Source organism: Dictyostelium discoideum (assembly GCF_000004695.1).
Source record: "Dictyostelium discoideum AX4 chromosome 2 chromosome, whole genome shotgun sequence".
Taxonomy (NCBI): domain Eukaryota; phylum Evosea; class Eumycetozoa; order Dictyosteliales; family Dictyosteliaceae; genus Dictyostelium; species Dictyostelium discoideum.
Genome location: NC_007088.5, coordinates 4578755 through 4601254, shown reverse-complemented (window position 1 = coordinate 4601254; position 22500 = coordinate 4578755). Strand labels below are relative to the sequence as shown.

Sequence of the window (22500 nt, the reverse complement as noted above, 5' to 3'; positions counted from 1 at the left end):
CACAACAATCATTCCCAGTTACTTATTTTTATCCTGAAGATGTTGAAACTACAAATGATGAAACTACAAATGATGATGATGAAAATACAAACAATAAGAACAACTATAGTATCCATGATGACGATGGTGATGATAGTGGTGGTAGTAGTAATCAATTACTTAATTCTTTCTCTGAATGTGAAAATGATAGTAGTTTTCTAAATTCAAGTATTAATAGCAATAGCAATAATAGCAATAGTTTACTTAGTGATAACATTGATAATCAAGATAATGATGAAAATAGTGCAATACTACCTACTTCAAAAAATACTACAACCAATTTCATTCAAAATAACGATACTGATACAAATATGGATGAAAATTATGATAATAATAACAATAATAACATTATTAATAATAATAATAATAATAATAGCTATGATGAGGATGAAGATAATGAACATGAAACAACGATTACTGTTGGTAAAAAGAAAAAGAAAAAATCAAATACGAATAAACAACTACAATTAAAGAGAGATGAAAAATCAAAGAAATTAAGTAAAAATAGGCAATCATCAACAAAAACAACTAATAATAATAATAATAATAAATTAGTTGAAAAAGTTAATAATAATACTCATCCACAACCACAACCACAACCACAACAGCCACAACAAAATGATATTTTAAATGTTACAGTACCCTCAATAGGTAAAGAAAGTAATATTTCATCAAAGAAGAAATTAAAATCACGTCTTATTAATTCTCCAAAAGTATCACCTCAAAGTCAAAAAATATTTAATTCAAATGTAGATGATGATGATGATGATAATGAAAATGATTATGATAATAACAACAAATCTCAAACTATATCACCATTAACTAAAAGATCAAATAATAAAAATAATAATAATAATAATAATAATAATGATAATAATGAACAAAGTATGGTTGAAGGTGATTATAGTAAAGATATTGATGGTGGTTTTGATAGTAGAATAGGAAATAGTAAATTCATTAATGATAATGATATTGATATTGATATTGATTATAGTAAAGATACTGATGGTGGTCATGATAGTAGATATGTAAATAGTAGGTTCATAGATGATAGTATTAGAGATATTGGTAATAATGACAATGATAATACTGAAGATGATGAAAAGGAACAAAAAAACAAATTGAATGAATTTGGGAAACTAGGAAAAGAAACCATTAAAACTCAAAAAAAATTCAAAGAAAATTTAGATAATGAAAAATTGTTACAACAACAAAAACAACGTTTAGAAGAACAAAAACAACAATTATTACAAAAACAAAAAGATGATAAAGAATTATTTGAAAAACAACAATTTGAAAATCTTCGTTTAGAAAAAGCAAAATTAGAAAAAGAAAAAGAGAAATTAATATTAAAACAACAACAAGATAATTTATTATATCAACAACAACAACAACAACAACAACAACAACAACAACAGCAACAACAACAAGAAAAAGAGAAAAAACAAAAAGAAAAAGAAAAAGAGAAAAAACAAAAAGAAAAAGAAAAAGAGAAAAAACAAATAGAGAAAGAAAAAGAAAAAGAAAAAGAGAAAAAACAAAAAGAAAAAGAAGAACGACAACAGCAACAGCAACAACTACAACTAAAAGAAAAAGAAAAACAACAAAAAGAAAAAGAACGACGGGAAAAAGAAAAAGAAATTGAAATTGAAAAAGTAAGATTAAATAATGAAAAACTTGAAAAACAACAAAATCAATTAAATAAAAAGAGAATTGGAAAAGTACAAGTAGAGAAAAAGAAAGAGACTTTGAAACAACAAAAACAAAGAGAAAAAGAAGAAAAAGAAAGAGAAAAATTGGAATTGGAAAGAATAAGAATTGAAAATGAAAAATTATCACATTTACCAAACACAATAAACAATGATGACAATTATCCTAATATTAATAATGACGAAGATGAAGATTATCAAGAAACTCAAACAAATAAAAAAGCAACTTCCAGAAGTAAACCTAAAACTAAAGACTCAAACAATCTAAAGAAAAAACAAGGAAAAATACTGCCACAACAACAACAAGAAGAAGAAGAAGAGGTGGAGGAATCAACTTCTTCAAGAAAAAGAAAAAATCCAACTTCAACCCCTGCTTCAAATAAAAAGTCTAAAAATGATAGTAAAAATAATAATAATAATAATAATAAACCAATCATAAATCAAAGTAATTTGGATAGTAGTAGTATCAGTGTGGATGGCAGTACTAATGCTTCACCCCTAGCACCTGAATTCAAAACAGTTGGTAAGGTTTCTTTTTTTTTTTTTTTTTTTTTTTAATTCATAAATACTAACAAATAATTTTATTTTATAGTTTTGCCAAATAAAAGAATTAAATTACCAACGATTCCATATTGGAGAACTGATATCCCAGTTTATGATAAGGATGGAACATTTAAAACTTTTGAAAATCATCTTTTGACACCAATGAAGGTAAAGAAAATTGATGGAAAATCTAATTCAACAATCATTGATGATTCAATTATTTCAGACAACAAATCGAAAACAATTTTATCTCCTGAAAAAAAGAAGGTTCAAAAACCAACAAAATCCCCTAAAAAAAAAATAATAAAAAAAAAATAAAAATAAAAAAAAAAAATATAAAAAAATAACAAAACTTAAAACCTCTTGTTTTGAATATTTTTTTTTTTTTTTTTTTTTTTCTAAAAATAGATTTTTATTTTTATTTTATTTCAAATTTAATATTAGATTTTTTTAATGTTGGAATTTTTTTTTTTTTTTTTTTTTTTTTTTTAATTTTATTTTTTAAATTTAAATTATTTTTATGTTATACCACCCTCTTTTATCTTGCATTTTAAGTATTTGTTAAATTATTACATAACTTGTTTTTTTTTTTTTTTTTTTTTTTTTTTCTTAAAACATAAATAATTGTTTTATTTTAATTTTTTTAAAATTTTTTTTTTTCAGTGCAATGAAAATATTATTCATTTAATTAATAAAACCCAAAAAAAAATAAAAAAAATAAAAAATAAAAAAAAAAAAAAAAAAAAAAAAAAAAAAAAAAAAAAATTTTTAGATTTTTTTTTTTTTTTTTAAAAAACAATTTTTTAAAAAATATATTCTTATATTATATATTCAATAATTGTATTATTATAAACACTATTATTATATTTTAATTATACACATTTAAGTATTAATTAAAAATTAAATAATAATAAATAAAAACAAAAGAAACTGTATTCATAAAAAAAAAAAAAAAAGTAAATTTTACACACACGAACGATATTAAATAATGAGTCACTCAAGTGGTATCCCAGCATCACAAGAATTAATTTCAGCTTTTGGTTCAGCCAATACTGGAGATGTTCGTTTAATTAAAGTTGTCATTAAAAATGGTAAGTAAATAAATAAATTATATATATTTTAATTTTAATTTTCTACTAACACCCCTCTTATAATTATAATATTAATAAAATAAAAAATATAAAAAAAATATATTATTATTTATTATTTATTATTTATTATTTATTATTTATTATTATTATTATTATATAGATGAATTGGTTGTTGATCAAAAATTAAATGTTCAATCAGATTTTGAAACAGATTTAGAATTAGCACATTCTGTTCTTCAAAAGGATTCACCATGTTATATCCTTTACAAAAAAGATGATAAGAGTATTGAATTAACAGGTTACAATTGGATCTTTATGTTTTTCGTTCCAGATAATGCTAAAGTTAGAGAGAAAATGACATACGCTGCAACTAGAGGTAACTTAAAAAGAGAACTTGGTGCATCTCATTTCGTTGATGAAATTTATTCTTCAAATATGGTATGTCTTATTATTTATTATTTTAATTAATTAATTAAAAAAAGATTACTAATACAATATTTCTTTTTTTTATCTTTTTTTTTTTTTTATAGAATGATTTCTCAAAAAAAGGATATCAACAACATAAACTTCATCAAGAATCAGAAGCACCATTAACAATGGAAGAACAACAAAGAAATGATGAAAAAGAACAAGGTTTATTCGTTGGTGGTGGTGGTAGTGGTATGCATGTTCATGGTATTTCATTCCCAGTTGATTCTGATGCATCCACTGCTGTTTCAAATTTCATAAATAAAAAATTCAATTACATTGAATTATCAGTCAATGTTGATGATGAAAAAATCATTTTCTCTTCATCTTCAAATATTGATATTGAAGCAATCTCTTCAAAAATTTCATCAACTGAACCAAGTTTCCACTTTTTCAGATATTCTCATCAACATGAAGGTGAAAATTTAGATTCAATTAGTATGTAGTTTTTATTATTTTAATATATAATTGATTATTATTAATTTTAATATATATATATATATATACACTAACACTCTATTATTATGATTATTATTATTTTAGTTTACATTTATTCATGCCCAGATGGTTCAAATGGTACCAAGAGTGCACCAGTTCGTAAGAGAATGTTATTCTCAAGTAGCAAAGCAAATGTTGAACAACTTGTTACTAGTCATAATGTAAAGATTGACTTAAAACTTGAAATTAACTCACCAAGTGAAATCTCTGAAGAATCAATTATCAACGAACTTCACCCACCAAAGGTTGAAGAGAAAAAAGCTTTCTCCAAACCATCTCGTCCAGGTCGTAAATAAATAAAAAAAGATAAAAATAAACAAAAATAAAGTGGAAAAATAAAAAAAATAAAAAAAATAAAAAAAACAATAAAAAGGAGAGATAACTCTCAGTATATATATATGCATATACATATTTATTTGCAAATATACATGTTGTAAAGTTTATTTTTTTATTACCATTATTATTAATTATTTTTATTATTTATTCATCAGATTTAGTAACTAAAGTTAAACCATGGAGTGACGGTATGACACTTTTTAAAATTTGATTAACTTTTCTATGTTGATTTATCATTGATTTACCTTTAAATTCTGGTGATACAATTTCAATTTTATACATAGAACCACAACCACCTACATAATAAATTGAACCAAAAAAAAAAAAAAAACAACAATAATTAAATAGTCAGAAATTGGATTTATGAATATTGGATTTTTAGTTTAAGGTTAATATTATATTTTTTGAGAAAAAAAAAAAAAAAAAAAAAAAAAAAAAAAAAAAATTTTTACATACCAGACATATCTATAACATTTAATGTTGATGGTTTTAAAAGCTGTATTTAATAAATCTCTAATTTTATCTCCTTTTGGATCATTAGTAATTGAACAAAATGTTCTAATTTGGTTAACTTTTGTTGTTTGTTTAATTAATCTTGAAATCATTTTTTGTGTTTTTTTTTGTGTTCGTTGTAAAATGATTTTTTTTTTTTTTTTTTTTTTTTTTTTTTATTTTGATGTTTCAAGTGAAAAAAAAAATTCTAAAATTTAATTTTTTTTACATTTTTTTTTTATTTGTTTAATTAAGTTTTTTGTTTTATTTTTTTGTCTTTAATTTGTTCTTATTTTTTTATTTTTTAATCAATTTCTATAAATTAAAAATTAATTTAATTTATTTTTATTTTTATTTCCATTTTTTTAGGTTGGCAGAATAATTTTTAGTTTTGGTTATCAATAAGAAAAAATTAAAAAATTAAAAAAATAACAAAAGTGTTTTTTCTTTATCAATTATTTATTGGTTTAATCAAATTAAATTAAAATTTTTTTTTTTTTTTTTTTTTTATTTTTTTTTTTTTTATTTTATTTTTTTTTTCCAAGATTTGTGGTAAAAAAAAAAAAACAATTAGAAAAAAAAAAAGGAATGGGTTCTATTTTTAAATTTTTATTAAATTCCTTTTTCTTTTTTTTTTTTTTTTTTTTTAATATTATTCAACAATCGTATTTGATTTAAAAAAAAAAAAAATTAATATTAATTTTAATTATAGTCCTTGCTTATTACTTTTTTTGTTAAATTTCCCTAGATTTTTTAAAATTTTATTTTCGCTTTTTTTTTTTTTTTTTTTTTTTTTCAAATCTTTTTTTTTTTACATAACTTTATGTAAAGGTTATGTAAAAAACTCAAATTTTTAGTGGGTGGCATCTTTTTTTTTTTTTTTTTTTGAATTTTTTTTTTTTCGGTAGACTCCACCAAAAAAAAAATTAACGCAAAACGCGGCATTGTTCACTTTTTTGATATACAGATAAAAACGCGAAATGGGTAGAATAATCAGAGGTAAATAATTTTTATCTCTTTGTTAACCTTTGATAACTTTTATTTTTTTTTTTTTTTTAAAAAAATAAATAAATAAATAAATAATATAAAAATAAAATAATTACCAATAAAAATAAATAAAATAATATAATTATCAGTAAAATTAAATAATCAAAACAAAAAAAAAAACAATCAAAAAAAAATAAAATTTCAATTTTCTTTTAAATAAATATTTTTGGATACCTTTTTTTTATATTTAAGATTTCATTCAACTAGTTAGAATACAGGAATAGTTATTGATGATTAAGAGATAATGTAGTAGTAGTAATAATAAAAAATAAAAAATAATAAATAAAAAACCGAAAAAAAAAAAACCATAAAAAAAAAAAATAAAAAAAAAAAATTGGAATATTTCATTAGTAAATTAGAGTTGAAACCAGGGTTAGGTTATCTTATTTTTTGGTTAATAATAAACTAGTTTTTTGATACATAATGGGATTATTTTATCAAGAAAGATAGTTTAGAAATGACCATAAATTGGATAATCTTTAAAATTTATTAGAATCACACATAATAAAAAAAAAAATAATCAATTTATAGCATTTATTTTATTTTATTTTCAAAAAAAAAAAAAAAATTAAACTTCTCATTGGTTTTCCCAAAAAAAAAAATAAAAAAACGAAAAAAAAAGGTATTAATCTATATCAATTTTTTTATTTTTTTTTTTTTTTTAAAAAATTTAGCTCAAAGAAAAGGTAAAGCCGGTTCAGTTTTCGGTGCACACACTCACCACCGTAAAGGTACCCCACGTTTCCGTGCCTTAGATTATGCCGAACGTCAAGGTTACGTTAAAGGTGTTGTCAAGGAGATCATCCACGATCCAGGTAGAGGTGCTCCATTAGCCCGTGTTGTTTTCAAAGGCTTAACCCAATTCAAATTAGACAAACAATTATTCATCGCCCCAGAAGGTATGCACACTGGTCAATTTGTTTTCGCTGGTAAAAAAGCCACCCTCACCATTGGTAACATCCTCCCAATTGGTAAACTCCCAGAAGGTACCATCATTTGCAACGTTGAAGAAAAACTCGGTGATTGTGGTGCTGTTGCTCGTTGTTCAGGTAACTATGCTACCATCGTCTCACACAACCCAGATGAAGGTGTTACCCGTATCAAATTACCATCAGGTTCAAAGAAGAACGTTTCTTCATTAGCTCGTGCTATGATCGGTATTGTTGCCGGTGGTGGTCGTATCGATAAACCAATGCTCAAAGCTGGTCGTGCTTTCCACAAATACAGAGTTAAGAAGAATAACTGGCCAAAGGTTAGAGGTGTTGCTATGAATCCAGTAGAACATCCACACGGTGGTGGTAATCATCAACATGTTGGTCATGCCACTACAACCAAGAGAGACGATCCAGCTGGTAAGAAAGTTGGTTTAATTGCTGCCCGTCGTACTGGTCGTTTAAGAGGAACTAAAAACATTTCAGAATAAACAGCATTCAAAACCTTTTATAAATATATTATCATTTTTATTTTTCTTATTATTTTTATTATTATATTTTTTTTTTTTGTTTTTTTTTAATTTTTTTTGAAACATGTTTTAAAAATTAATCAAATAGTAAACATTAAATAAAATTATAAGACATAATTATATATTTATCTTATTTGTTAATTATTAATTTTTTAATTATATCATTAATTGAATATTTTTGAATTTCAGATATTGTAAAGTGGTTATTTTTAAATTTATCTAACCAATTTTTAATTTGAGTAATTATTGAACTATCTCCGCCAAATTCTGATAATGGTATATTTGAATTAATATTTTATTAATTAATTGATAATAAATAGTCAATTTTTGAAATTACCAATTGAGATATATATCCTTACTATTATTATTATTATTGTTATTACCATAGATATTATTATTATTTGATATTGAATTAAGTTTAAAAGCAGATTTATTTGTAAACAAATGACTGAATTTTAAATTTTCAAAATTTAAACTGCTTACAATAATATTACTATAATCATTATCAATTATTTCTTTATTTTGACTAAATAAATCTGATGAACCTAACAAAATATTACCATTCATAGATTGCAAACCAAAGCCATGCAATAATTCACTGATTGCATCATTTCGAGTAACTACACCAATACTTCCAATATGACCAAAATTAATAGCCAAAGCAGGTAAACCAATTGATCTTCTATACTTTGCAAAACTATCTAATACAATTAGCACTAACATAACCACATTGATTTTGAACACCAAATAGAGATGATATAGATGATGGAATTATAAAATTCTTTAATTTCCAATTATATTTTAATGATAGTTGATGAAGATAAATACAACCTAAAGTTTTTATGCTTTTCAAGTTTTTTTGGTTTTTAATGTTTTTTATTCTTCTTTTCAAAAAAGCTCTTTGGCGTGAATTGATTGACCTCTAAAATCATAACAATAACTAATTCTATTTGATTCACTGTGTGCTGATGATCCAAATACATTAGTTAAGGTTTCCTTTGTATTTTTTAAATTATTAAAATAATCATTTGTGGATAAACAAACCAATGTAAACGCTTGTATTACTACCACGTAATTTAATTGGATCAATATTTGCATCTTCAAATCCTTCCCAAACACCTATCATATTATAAAATAATTAATATATATATATATATATATTATATAAAAATCATTAAGTATATATAATTATTATAAATACATTTTAAAAGTAGTCTTTGTTGTGGATCAATTGTTTCAGCATCAGATGGTGGAATTGAAAAGAAAAGTGGATCAAACATTTTTATTTGTTCTTCTAATGATATTAAACCACCTTGATGATTTTTAATTTCATTATTTAAATAATAGTTTTTACTCCATCTATCAATTTCAACAACGCCATCAAATTTATTAATTAAATTATTCCTATGATTATAATATTATCAAATTATTAATATTATTTTATATTTTATATATGTGTGTGGTTTTTTTAAAAGTAAAATACAAACCAAAATAATTTGGGTGAGTTTGAGTTACCAGTTAACCTAAAACCCAACCCAATAATGGCAACATCATTTTGATATTTGCTTTTACTTTTATTGTCAAACTCCATTTGCATTTTATTTTTTAAAAAACAAAATAAAATAATAAAAATATCATTTTGAAAATATATATATTTATTTATATATAAATTTACATACATTTCAACTTATTCTCAATAATCGTATGAGATATGAGGGGGAGGGTGTATGTTGATATACAGTTGTGTATTATATTTTAATTTTTTACTATTATAAAAATCACAGATTCCTTGTTAGAAAATGAGTATTTGAAATTAGATTAAATGTTATTTATTTTTTATTTTATAATTACTATTAATTTTATTTATTTATTATTATTATTATTATTATTATTATTATTATTTATTATTATTTATTATTTATTATTATCTTTTCTATAAAAATTATTAATTTGTTATGACAACAAGGAAAAAGAATTTTTAAAATCTGATTTTAAATCATCTAGATTATAAAATGTTAATGGTATTGTATTAATCATGGAAATATTTTCATTTTTTTTTAAATATTCTTTTTTTTTTTCTTTTTTTTTTTTCTTCATTTTTTTCTTTTCATTTTTTCTTCATGACCTTGGGCTTTGAATAAAGATGATGATGTTAATTAAATTGAGAATCTGGTGATGAAATTAAGTCAACAAAACATTTTTTTTTGAACAAATAATTTTTTTATTTTTTAATATTAGTTTTTTTATTTAAAAATTTTATTTAATTTAATTTTATTTTATTTATTTTAATTTTTTTTTTTTTTATTATTTTGTTACAAATAACCATGTTTGAGTATTTGAGTTCTATTTTGGTAAATCATTTAATATAGTACAATTTTTTATTTATTTTTAATTTATAATTCTCCTTCTGGAATATAAAGTGGATTTTCAGAAGCATTTGCAGAAGGAACATACATTGGACTTGAAACAGCAGAACTCATAGAAATGCTTCTACTTTCTTTCCAATAATCATAACCACGTTTACCACCATACTAATTATTTTAAAATGATTAATAAATAAAAAAATTAGAATTAGAATTGGAATTAAAATAATAATTATATAAAAAAAAAAAAAAAAAAAAAAAAAAAAAAAAAAACTTACAATGAAAATACCAAGAGCAACAGCACCAGCAACAGTTACACCAGCAATTACAGCAGTAGAAACTATAGCACCAGTTTGACAAATAAATGGTTTTGGATCATAATTTACAGATTCACATTCACCTTCTTCTGGTGTTGTACCATTTACACAAATACCTGCTTTACATTTTGGATTACTTGATGCACAACGTCTCTCAAATGCAATGCAACCAACAGTTTCATCACATTCTGCTACGATGCAAAAAGCTGGTGATTTACAGACACGTGGCTTCAAAGAGCAACCTACCTTGGAATCACAATGACCAACTTTACAATTTCCACTATCTGGACAAACTACATCGGTTTCATAACAACCTTTTTCAGAATCGCAAAGGTAGTTTTTACATTTATCAACGTTTGTGGTTGGTGCACATGTTGTATTGGTAGTTACACATTCACCAACACCTGCACCAACTTTAACTGGAGAACAGACATTTTCAGTACATGCATTAAAATCATTACAAACCTCGTTATGAGCTTCACAATCACCATTTGATGGATTACATGACATACAGCCTTTACAAGTATCATATGGTACATGAGTTATTTTTTGGGCCACTGCATCACAAATATCTTCAGTGCAAGCATTACCATCATCAATACCATCTGCTGGTAAAAGAGAACATTCGAATTGATTATTTGATGGGTTTTTAACACAATTACTCTTTTGGCAAAAGTTTGGTTTACAACCACAATTACATTCATCAGGTGGTAAAGTTTTGATACTACAAGCACCATCATCACAACTTGCAACATCACAAATTTGAGTTGGATCTGGTTTACATTTGTTTTCAGAGTAACAACCACCACGAGTTGAATTACAAGAATATACTTTACATGAATTATCATCTAACTCAGCAGCACAATCGCTAGTTGTTTTTTGTTGACATTTACCTGCAACACAAGCATTACCTTTTTTATCGCATGAATCTGTGCATATACTAACATATTTACAACCGGTTAAATCATCACAACCTGTATTTTTAAGACACTCATTTGATCTGTCTGGGCACTTTAAATTTTCTGGTTTACAATTTCCTGTAGTTTTATCACATGAATTTACTTGACATTTATTTGCTGGTGGACAATCTTTTGGAATATGAGAACAATTCTTATAAACTGATTGAAGATCTGGGAATGCTAAATTTGGTTGTGGGCAACTATCAATTGTACATAAATCACCATCATCACAATTAGCTTTAGCATTACAACAAACTGCACCTGTACCACCACATACACCACAATAATCATACCCTAAAAAAAAAAAAAAAAAGAAATAATAAATATTAAAATATTATTTTAATTTGGTACTAAATATAAATTAAACTTACAGGCACAATAAGCTTGAATAGTAGTTTGAATACTAATAGTTGAACCATCAGTATGTCTTTCACAATAGAATAAATCTAATGGGTAAACTTTATTTTTAATTAAACCTAATGTATCAAGATTAACAGATCCATCTTGTGCTGGATGAATACCACCTACGTCAACTACTAATTTATCATCAATATATACCCATAAATCATCATCACCTTTAAAATTAAAAACTTCACCTCCATTATAAGTAAAACGACTATTCATCTAATTTTTAAAATAAAATAAAATAATTAAAATTAGTTTTAAAATTATATAAAAAGTTAAAAAACTAATTAAATTTATTCAACACATACCTTTACACAAAAATGGAAATTATGATAGTTACCACTTTGTTTATAAATTCTAAATGATGGATCTACATCGTAGCCCATGTTATCAACTAATTAAAAAGATATTATTAATATTTTATTTATTTTTTTTTTCTCTCGTTAATTAAATAATTTACACTACTTACTTGGGAAAAAAGTTTGATTGAAAAAAGTATAAAAACCACTATTGTCTTGATCTAATTTGAATTGTATTTTCATTGGTAAATTTTTACCAGAGTTTTTGGATGCTGGTGCATCAACATTTGATGTAAAGTGATATTTAAATAACTCTGGATATTGCATAGTACCTAATGTATTTGGTGAAGTTTTAGTATCATCTGAAGAAAGTTCTGGAACTTTTGTTGTTGAGTTCAATTTTGCTTTTACCATTCCAAGGGTTTTAACATTACTTCCTGGGTTGGTTTTTTCAAAATTATAATTATATTCTTTTTTTTTAAAAAAAAATAAATAAAAAGGTAGTAAAAAATAAAAGTTTAGTAAAATAAAAATAATAGTAATAATAATAATAAAAATTAAAAATTATAATTATATAAATTTTTATTTTATTTTTTGAAAACATACCTGGCCATTGATCAAAAATTGTACCTTCAATATAAATTGTTGGGTCCATTGGAACTGATTTAATGATTGTAGTCATTAAACTCAAACCCAAAATCAATGATAAAATTATTTGGTTTAATGTCATTTTTGTGTGACAAACTTTCTGTATTTCAAAAAAAAAGAAATATTGGATTATATTATGATGGTCTTTTAAAAGAAAAAAAGAATTTTTTATTTTTTAAAAATTTTGAGGCCATTTATTGTTTAAAAATTTGCGGTTACTTTTTCGTACCTCAACCAGATATTTTTATTTTTATTTTTTTTTTTTTTGATTGATATTTTTTTTTTATTTTTTTTCATCAATTAACCCAATATTGGGTTATTTTAAAACAATTCTAATAATAATCTTTAATTTTACAGGATATTTTTTTTTTATATTTTATATTATTTTTATTTATTTTTTTATTTTTTTTTTTTGGAAATATCCTATTGGAAGATCAATTTAAAAAAAAAAAAAAGAAAAATACAAATTTGTTAAAAAATTTCAAAAAACAAAATGGTCAACACTTTTTTTTTTTTTTTTTTTGTTTTTGTGCTCTATTTAACTATACTATGAATTCATATTAAAAATAGATTTAAATCATTTTTATCATCTTTGACGTTATAAAGGCCAAAAATTATTGTGACAAATCTTGGCTAATTTTTTTTTTTTTTTTTACTTTAATAATAATGTTAAAATTTTACTTTTTTTTTACTTAGTTAAAATTTTTTTTTTAATTTTATTTTAATAATAATTAATAATATTTTTTTTTTTTTAATAAAAGTTGGGAATTACAAAAAATACATTTGTTACAGTAAATGAAACACTGATTGATTGGAATGGTTCCCTTCTTCAACGGATTGTCATCAATTAAATCATTGATAATAATAATAATTATAATAATAATAATAATAATAATAATAATAATAATAATAATAATAATAATAATAATAATAATAATACTACTGAAAGTAATAAAGTTAACAATCAATCCACTTGTGTTCGTAAACTCACTCGTATTGCAATCTATATTGATAGATAGTTTATCTTGTCTCAGATCAGAAAACAAATTTGGTTCAAATATCCATTTGGGTACAGATGCAAATTCAATGAGGTCAATATAAATTTGGAACAACATCTATCTCCACAAAAGAAATTCTATACATGAAAGGTGACAAATGCGAAGCATCATTAATAGAATGTTTCACCTACATTTATTATTTTATTTTATTTTATTTTTCTTTTTTGCATTTCTTTAATTCATTGGCAAAGATAGACCAATTTTTCAATTTATTATTATCTCAAAACTCACCAAAAAAAAAAAAAAAAAAAAAAAAATCCTAATTAGGAAAATTAAAAAGAAAACAATCTCAAAATAATGAGAAATAAAAATAATAATAATAAAAAAATAAATATTTATTCATTTTATTTGTGTGTTTATGTGTTTATTTCTTGTGAAATGATTTTTTTTATTTATATTTTTGCTTTGGTTAAAAGTTTTTTTTTTTTTTATTTAAATTTTTTTTATTTTTTTTATTTAAATTTATTTTTTTTTGAATTAAATTTGTTTTAACTTTGGTGAAGGGGTCAAGATCAAGACACACCAAGAAAACGCCTCACTCTTGTTTTCAACTCCATCTATTTTTCATTTTTTTTATTATTTTTTTCATTTTTTTCATTTTTTTTTTCATCATCGTAAATATCTAAAAAGTTTTTATGGTGCAAATACTTATAAAAACTTTTTTTCTCTTAAAAGTCTGCTTTTGCCAAAGTAATGCATAATTTTTCCAACTTATTTCCATTTTAAAAAATTCACCAAGTTACAATTTTTATAAATTTTTTTTTTTTTTAATTATTATTTTTATAATATTTTAAAATGGTAACACAAAAAAAAAAAAAAAAAAAAAAAAAAAAAAAAAAAAAAATTTATATTACCATTTTAAAATATTTTTTATTAATATTTTTTATTAATTTTTTTTTTTTTTTTTTAAAAATACTCTCTTACTTTTAGTCAACATTTAATATTAGTGATATTGATTCGGAGCTACTTTCATCTTATGAAAAAGCAATAGGAGAACAAATACCAATTGAGGATGAAGATCATAGTCCAATTGAACAAAAAGCTTATCAAAATATTAAACCAATTGATATTGTAAATTATATATATATATATATATATATATTTTTAAAAATAAATTATTTATTTCATTAAATATAAAAAAAAAAAAAATATATATACTAACATACACATAAAACATAAAAAATACACAGAAAAATGGACCCATCAAATTAATATTAGTTGGTGATAGTGGTGTTGGTAAGGTAAAGTAATTGTTTATTATTATTTTTACATTTTTAATTATTAATTATTAATTATTATTATTATTATCATGAATTAATTAGACTACATTTTTAAAACGTCATATAATAGGCGAATTTCAAAAAAGCCATATTCGTAAGTATCATTAAAATCATCATTATTATTATTATTATTATTATTATTATTATTATTATTATTATTATTATTATTATTGTTATTATTATTATTATTATTACTATTATTATGAAAATAGTTAACTTTTTTTTTATTTTTATTAATTATAAAAACATAAAAAAAATAAAATAAAAATATAGCTACGGTTGGAGTAGAACTAAGTAATCTAATTCTTTACACTAATATCGGCAATGTTAATTTTGATATTTGGGATACTTGTGGTGATGAAAAATTTGAAGTATTTAGACATTTATATTAGTAAGTTTATTTTAAAAAATTCATAATTAAAAGTATATATATATATATATATATATTAAAATATTTAATTATATATATATTATAATAGTGTTGGAAGTCAATGTGCAATTATTATGTTTGATGTTTCTTCAAGAGTTTCATATAGGAATGTACCAAGTTGGTTTAATGAATTAACAAAGGAATTAGGTAATAATATACCAATTATTTTAGTTGGTAATAAAGTTGATATCAAAGATCGTAAAGTTAAAGCAAAGGAAATTAATTTTCATCGTAGTAAGAATATTCACTATTGTGAAATTTCAAGTAAATCAAATTATAAATTTGAAACACCATTCATTCAATTAATCAAAATATTAAGTGGTAATGATAACGTTCGTTTTGTTTCACCTCTTCCACTTTTACCATCAGGAGATGCATTTTCATTAGGATTTGGTGGATCATCAAACACAGTAGCAGCAACAACGACAACAACAACAGCATCAACATCAACAGCATCACCATTTGGATATGGATCAATTACAAAAATAGAAGAAGAATTATTTAGATTTGGACCACCAAGTACGCCATCATTTGGATCGGGATCACCAACAGCACCATCATTTGGATCGGGATTTGGTGGATCATCAAACACAGTAGCAACAACAACAACAACAACAACAGCATCAACAACAGCATCAACACCAACAGCACCACCAGTTAGATATAGACCAATTACAAAAATAGAACAGGAATTATTTGGATTGGTACCACCAAGTACGCCATCATTTGGATCGGGATCACCAACAGCACCATCATTTGAATCGGGATCATCAAACACAGTAGCAACAACAACAACAACAGCATCACCATCAACAGCACCACCATTTAGATATGGACAAATTACAAAAATAGAACAAGAATTATTTGGATTGGTACCACCAAGTACGCCATCATTTGGATCGGGTTCACCAACAGCACCATCACCATTAAGTTCACCGTTTGGATTGGGATCATCATCATCATCATCATCATCATCATCATCATCATCATCATCATCATCATCATCATCATCATCATCATCATCATCATCATCATCATCATCATCAACAGCATCACTATTTGAATTTGGACCACCACCAACAGCACCACCATTTGATTTTGGAACACCAAAAACAACAACAGCAGCATCGCCATCAAGTGCGCAATTTTCATTGGGATTATCATCATCAAAAAATAAACCATCATTACCAGTAGTTAAAAAATTTGACAATACTAAAGAAATTAAATTAGTATTAATTGGAGATGGTGGAGTTGGTAAAGTAGGTTTTATATATATAAACTTTTTCAAATATATTTAAATATACTAATATCATATTATTATTAGTCCACCTATATAAATAGACTTTTAACAGGTGAATTTGAAACTCAATATGTTGGTAGGTTTATTATTCTCTTTAATTTAAATTAAACTATCAGTCCAAAATAATAATAACCAATATTTTTATTTTTATTTATTTTTATTTAGCAACTTTTGGTTGTAGTGTTCATAAATTTAATTTTAAAACAACTATTGGTGATGTTAATTTCAGTATTTGGGATATGGCTTTTACTAGATTACCTGGAGCTATGAGAGATGATTATATGTAAGTATACCTCACTCACTCTCTCTCTCTCTCACTCTCACACTCTCCATTCACTATAAATATAAAAAAATAACATTTATTGTATTAATATTAATATTAATTAATATTATTGTAATAGGACTGGAGCGGAATGTGCAATTATAATGTTTGATGTTTGTTCAAGAGAATCATATAGAAGCGTTAACGATTGGTTTAATGAATTATTAAGAATAACAGGTAAGGTGGTTCCAATGGTTTTAGTTGGTAATAAAGTAGAATCAATGGGTAAAAGAATTAACCCAAGTCAGATTATATTTCATCGTAAAAAGAATATTTCATATTTTGAACTATCGGTTAGAACAAATTTTAATCTTGAAAAACCATTCCTCAAATTAATCAGACTTTTAAGTGGTAATGATAATGTTGACTTAATTCCATCACCAGATTATCATTTTCATTTAACATCCAAAGCCCAAGATCATGAAGAAAAAGAAAAAGAGGAAGAAAAAAAAGAAGAAAAAAAAGAAGAGGAACAAAAAGAAAAAGAAAAAGAGTCATTTAAAAATGAAAGTATTGAAGTGGTTAAAACAATACCATTAACATTTTATAATACAGATGATTTAAATTCTGATTTTAAAAATTCTTTTTCATTGTCTTAAACTGATTAATAATAATAAAAATAATAATAATAAAAATAATAACAAAAATAATAACAAAAATAATAATAAAAATAATAATAAAAATAATAAAAATAATAATAAAAATAATAAATAAAAAAATAAAAGTGGGTGCCAATTACAATTCAAAAATAAAAAAAGGTGATTTAAATCTTGTTTTTTTTACTTTTTATTACCTACTTTCAAATATGGAAGAATAGGATTACCTACTTTAGCTATTAATTTTTGTCATATAGAAAGTATTGGTGCTGTTACTAGAAATGATGCAATGGGTGAATTATTACATGGTTTTGGTTTACAATTTTTGAATGGTAATTTTTATTAGGATTATTGAATTTATTTACTCAAAATAAAGAATAATAGATAATTATTTTAATAATATTCTTGTAAATAGTTTAAATTCTGAAAATTTAAAATTCACTCATTTGTTTACACATAAATCTGAAACAATAATAATATTAAAGATAATGACATACCTCATTTATTAATTATAAAAATTGCCTATTTATTATCATTTAATAAGTAAAATATACCATTATAGGAATTTGATGAAATTCCAATTACTTTGACAACCAATTGGAGATGTAATAGGTCGGAAATTAACTGAAAAAAAAAAAAAAAAAAAAAAAAAAAAAAAAAAAAAAAAAAAAAAAAAAAAAAAAAAAAAAAAAAAAAAAAAAAAAAAAAATTAATTTTAGTGTATTCAATTTATAAAATTTAAGAGATTTGGAGATTTTATCTTTTTTTATTATATTATAAAAATTAGTTGTATAAGTATTTAAATTTTTTTTTTTTTTTTTTTTTTTTTTTTGGATTATTTAAAAAAAAAAAATTAAAAGAAATAGTAATAATAAATAATAATAATAATGGAAAATATTCAAATTAAAAATTTTATATATGATATTGCAACTGGTTATATAAAATCATACTCATTAAAAGTTATTTTAGAATTAGAAATTCCAAATAAATTAAAAAATGGTTCAAAAAGTATTAAACAATTAAGAATGTAATGGATATAATGAGCATGGATTATATGTTTTATTGAGAACATTATCTACTATGGGTATTTTTAAAGAAGATGAAGAAATTGATAGACTATTTTCAAATACTGAAATTTCTGAAACATTAATTAATGATACAGATAAGTATCCATGGGTAAATGATTCATATTTTCAAGTTACATTATTACCATATTTTAAACATATTGAAGAAAGTCTTAAAACTGGAAAAGCAATGGGCACTTTTAATAGTGGTTATAATGATGGTTTTGATTTCATTGATAAAGAAAAAAATCTTAAAAAATATTTTCACAATACATTGACTGAATACACTAGAACTCAAATTGATTCAATTTTAGAAATTGTTGATTTTAGTAATTTTAAAACAATTGTTGATTTGGGTGGTTCTCAAGGTGAATCTATTAAGAAAATATTGGATAAATATCATTTAAACAATTCAATCATTGAAAAAGGTATTAATTATGATTTAAAAGAAGTAATTGAAAATAATGAAAAAAATTATAAAGATAATCGTTATTTTGAAATAATGGGTAACTTTTTCACTGATGAAACATTTCCAATTGGCAATTGTTATTTAGTTAAATATATATTCCATATGTTTAGCGATAATCAAGTATTAGAAATTTTAAATAAAATTTATAAATCAATTAAATCTTCATATCAAAATGAAGTTTGTATTTATATATTTGATCATATAATTTATAAAAATAAAAAATCAATTCCAATTTCAATTGAATATCGTATGTATCTTTTGAAATTAAATTTAATTTAATTATTTTTAATTATTATTATTAATTATTATATTTTTTAATTTAAATTTTAAATAGATACAATTAATATTTTAAATGGTGGTAAAGAAAGAACTTTAAATGAATGGAATAATTTAATTAAATTATCAAATTTTAAAATTGATAAAGTTTCAAGTTTACCAAACATTCTTTGTTCATTTATTAAACTTTCATTAAATTAACAATTATTAAAAAATAAAAAAAATAAAAATAAAAAAAAATTGAAAGTGGGTGTCAATCACGATTCAATTAATAAAAAAGGTGATTTAAATCTTTTTTTTTTTTAATTTTTTCATTTTTTTACTTTTTTAATTTTTTTTAGTGGTGTGTCAAATTACAAAATAAAAAAAATGAAGTGTTTTTTTATTATTCATGCTGTGGGTTCATAAAACACCTAACAAGTTTTTTTTTTTTATAATTTTATAATTATTATTAAAAAAAAAGGTTTTTTTTTTTTAATTGGGGGATATAAAAATAGTGTCTGAAAAAAAAAAAAAAAGTTAAAAAAAAAAAATCATTATTTTGCCCATACTAGGAATGAGTTTTTAATAATAAAAATAATAATAATAAAAAAAATAAATGAGTGGGCAAAAAGTTTTTTTTTTTATTTTTTTTTTTTTATTTTTTATTTTTTATTTTTTTTTGTATAAAAAGAAACAATTTTTTTTTTTTTAATCATTAATAATAACTTAACAAATAAATTTAAAAAAACAATGTCTAAGGTTGAAGCTCAAATTGTAAGTATTTTAAATTTTAAATTATTTTTTTTCAAAATATATAATTTTTTATTTAAAATTATTAATTTTATTTTTTAAAATAATTAGGAAAAAATTTTTACTTCTTTTGACAAAGATGGTGATGGTAACTTATCATGGGATGAAGTTTTCTCTCGTATGAGCTCAAATTCCAATATTAAGGATCCACTTGCTGCCACAAAATCAATGTTTGATCATTATAATCGTGATGCTGATACTGAAAACCTTTCCATCCAGGAAATTAGAGAAGTTTTAATGTCCAAGAAAATTAAACAAGATTTAATCAGAACTGAAAAAGCTCTCAGATCCAAGGTCAAAGATTTCCGTAAGAAATATGACACTGATAATGACGGTGTTGTAACATTTGATGAAATGTATCAATTGTACCTTAAAGATCCGGATTTTGATGAAGAAGATGATGAATTAAGTGCTGAAGAAAGGGAAAAAGCTAAATGCAGAAGAGCCAAAAGCTCATGCAGATACTTCTTTAGTGCTGTTGATAAGGATAAGAACGATAAATTATCCTATCTAGAAATTCATGAAGTAAGTTTAATTTATTATTTATTTTTTATTATATTTTAAATAAAATATATTCTAACAATTTTTATTATTATTTTCTAGTATCTTAAAAAACATCCAGAATTTGATCTTGGTCCATCCCAATAAAAAAATGGTTTTCTTTCTTTAAAAGGTTTTTAAAGTTTTTTTTTTTTACATTCAATTAAAAATTTATACCAAACTTTAAAAAAAAAAAAGAAAAAAAAAAAAAAAGGTATTCAAAAATATTTTTAAATATATAATAATAAAAATTTAATTACTTAATATTATATTATTAAAATGATTTCTATATTTTTTGGACTTTAAGAATTAATTTTAAAATTTCCACTCACACCATTTTTTTTTTTTTTTTTTTTTTCATTTGAGTTGCATTTTCATTTTTTTTTTTTTTATTTTTTTATTTTTTTTTTTTTTTTTGAGTTGCATTTTCAATTATCTTTGAACCTATATATATATAAAATGGATAAAATTGAAATTGAAGAGGAATTGATTTGTTCATTGGCAGTAAAAGGTGAAAAATCAATACATAAACTACTATTGAATATATTAGCAATTGTAAAGCAATTAAAAACCATTCAATCTGATCCAGTATTAACATACCAAGTTTCAACTAAAGCTCAACAACAATTGCAATCACAACAACTTCAACAACCTCAAAGTATTCCTTCTTCTACAAATAATTCAACAAATACTAATACTAATAATTCTACAACAACCACTACTACATCATCTACATCATCAACAACAACACCAACAACAACAACTTCTACAACATCACCATTAAATTCAAAAGATTCAACAGCAACAACAACTACAAAAGAACAACCATCATCACCAACATTACCAACATTAAATTTAAATTTTGTAAATGATAATGATAAAATTAAAGAATTAAATCAAAATTGCATTCAATCAATTTTAGCATTACAAAAAACTATTAAAGAAATTTCATTATTAGAAACTAAAATATCACAAAAACCAAAAGATAATATTGATAATGATGATACTATCATGAAAGATGATAATAATAATAGTAGTACCTCAGCACCAACAACAACAACAATTAATATAGAAAAACAGGATCAAACCTCATTATCTAATGAATTGGAAAGATTAAAAATGGTAATTACTATTATTATTATTAATTTTATGTTCAAGAAAAAAAAAAAAAAATTTATTTATTAAATTAATTATTATTATTATTATAATATAGGATGCATATCAAAAAAATTGTGTAATAAAGAAATTAATCGATAATATGAGATTACTTCAATTAAGTATAAATTCAATGAATAGAACATCGACTGGAACAGATTAAAAAAAAAAAAAAAAAATTAAAAAAAAAAAATTAAATAAAAGAAATCTCGACATGTAAATAGAAACAATATACACCTAATTTATTTAAATTTTTAATATGATCTTTTTTTATTTTTTTATTTATTTATTTATTTTAGAAACCACCTTAATTTTATAATTTAATTTTAAAAAACACACATTGTTCTTTATAAATAGATTTTTTTTTTTTTTTTTTTTTTTTTTTTAATTTTTTTTTTTTTTTTTTTTTTTTTTGAAATCATATAAAACTTTTATTTCACAAAAAAAGATAAAATGGGTATGGGATTTAGTTTTATTGAAAAAAAAGATTTTAAAAGATTTTTAATTTTGGGAATAGATAATTCAGGAAAAAAAAAAATAAT

The 22500-nt window shown here is 22.3% G+C and overlaps 11 protein-coding genes and 1 pseudogene across 11 annotated transcripts in view; 9 read left to right on the top strand and 3 right to left on the bottom strand.

Annotated features, from left to right (window-relative positions):
* DDB_G0274947 (hypothetical protein) overlaps positions 1-2609 on the top strand; it is a gene marked incomplete at both ends in the record, with an annotated part of 4639 nt that extends 2030 nt beyond the window's left edge. The window contains 2 exons of the mRNA XM_639104.1: positions 1-2271; positions 2341-2609. The exon at positions 1-2271 is cut by the window's left edge and continues 1777 nt beyond it. Coding sequence (XP_644196.1) covers positions 1-2271; positions 2341-2609 — 2540 coding nt within the window. The remainder of the gene's footprint in view (positions 2272-2340) is intronic.
* A 670-nt stretch (positions 2610-3279) lies between these two features.
* On the top strand, positions 3280-4644 carry twfA (A6 family protein kinase; the record flags this gene model as incomplete). Its single annotated transcript, XM_639103.1, has 4 exons — positions 3280-3382; positions 3543-3820; positions 3913-4288; positions 4394-4644. The coding sequence occupies 4 exons, from the start codon at positions 3280-3282 to the stop codon at positions 4642-4644; spliced, it is 1008 nt and encodes a 335-aa protein (XP_644195.1).
* Positions 4645-4828: 184 nt separating this feature from the next.
* Positions 4829-5147, bottom strand: DDB_G0274439 (bolA family protein; the record flags this gene model as incomplete). Its single annotated transcript, XM_639102.1, has 2 exons — positions 4829-4980; positions 5141-5147. 2 exons carry the CDS (start codon positions 5145-5147, stop codon positions 4829-4831), a joined length of 159 nt encoding a protein of 52 aa, XP_644194.1.
* A 617-nt stretch (positions 5148-5764) lies between these two features.
* DDB_G0274639 (hypothetical protein) lies at positions 5765-6033 on the top strand (the record flags this gene model as incomplete). Its single annotated transcript, XM_639101.1, has 2 exons — positions 5765-5841; positions 5889-6033. The coding sequence occupies 2 exons, from the start codon at positions 5765-5767 to the stop codon at positions 6031-6033; spliced, it is 222 nt and encodes a 73-aa protein (XP_644193.1).
* A 123-nt stretch (positions 6034-6156) lies between these two features.
* Positions 6157-7646, top strand: rpl8 (60S ribosomal protein L8; the record flags this gene model as incomplete). The annotated part of the gene is made up of 2 exons (XM_639100.1): positions 6157-6175; positions 6898-7646. 2 exons carry the CDS (start codon positions 6157-6159, stop codon positions 7644-7646), a joined length of 768 nt encoding a protein of 255 aa, XP_644192.1.
* Positions 7647-8018: 372 nt separating this feature from the next.
* On the bottom strand, positions 8019-9282 carry DDB_G0274945 (annotated as a pseudogene; the record flags this gene model as incomplete).
* A 796-nt stretch (positions 9283-10078) lies between these two features.
* Positions 10079-12758, bottom strand: psiL (PA14 domain-containing protein; the record flags this gene model as incomplete). Its single annotated transcript, XM_639098.1, has 6 exons — positions 10079-10216; positions 10327-11618; positions 11696-11948; positions 12038-12123; positions 12199-12498; positions 12635-12758. The coding sequence occupies 6 exons, from the start codon at positions 12756-12758 to the stop codon at positions 10079-10081; spliced, it is 2193 nt and encodes a 730-aa protein (XP_644190.1).
* Positions 12759-14529: 1771 nt separating this feature from the next.
* Positions 14530-17665, top strand: ranB (GTP-binding nuclear protein Ran; the record flags this gene model as incomplete). The annotated part of the gene is made up of 9 exons (XM_639097.1): positions 14530-14532; positions 14665-14805; positions 14925-14975; positions 15057-15108; positions 15288-15405; positions 15494-16703; positions 16769-16820; positions 16910-17027; positions 17146-17665. The coding sequence occupies 9 exons, from the start codon at positions 14530-14532 to the stop codon at positions 17663-17665; spliced, it is 2265 nt and encodes a 754-aa protein (XP_644189.1).
* An 884-nt stretch (positions 17666-18549) lies between these two features.
* On the top strand, positions 18550-19672 carry omt2 (O-methyltransferase family 2 protein; the record flags this gene model as incomplete). Its single annotated transcript, XM_639096.2, has 3 exons — positions 18550-18661; positions 18687-19442; positions 19530-19672. The coding sequence occupies 3 exons, from the start codon at positions 18550-18552 to the stop codon at positions 19670-19672; spliced, it is 1011 nt and encodes a 336-aa protein (XP_644188.2).
* Positions 19673-20203: 531 nt separating this feature from the next.
* cbpE (calcium-binding protein) lies at positions 20204-20911 on the top strand (the record flags this gene model as incomplete). Its single annotated transcript, XM_639095.1, has 3 exons — positions 20204-20227; positions 20315-20788; positions 20867-20911. 3 exons carry the CDS (start codon positions 20204-20206, stop codon positions 20909-20911), a joined length of 543 nt encoding a protein of 180 aa, XP_644187.1.
* A 351-nt stretch (positions 20912-21262) lies between these two features.
* On the top strand, positions 21263-22121 carry med30 (hypothetical protein; the record flags this gene model as incomplete). Its single annotated transcript, XM_639094.1, has 2 exons — positions 21263-21925; positions 22017-22121. 2 exons carry the CDS (start codon positions 21263-21265, stop codon positions 22119-22121), a joined length of 768 nt encoding a protein of 255 aa, XP_644186.1.
* A 290-nt stretch (positions 22122-22411) lies between these two features.
* arrB (ADP-ribosylation factor-related) overlaps positions 22412-22500 on the top strand; it is a gene marked incomplete at both ends in the record, with an annotated part of 636 nt that continues 547 nt past the window's right edge. Inside the window, one exon of the mRNA XM_639093.2 lies at positions 22412-22500. This exon is cut by the window's right edge and continues 98 nt beyond it. Coding sequence (XP_644185.2) covers positions 22412-22500 — 89 coding nt within the window.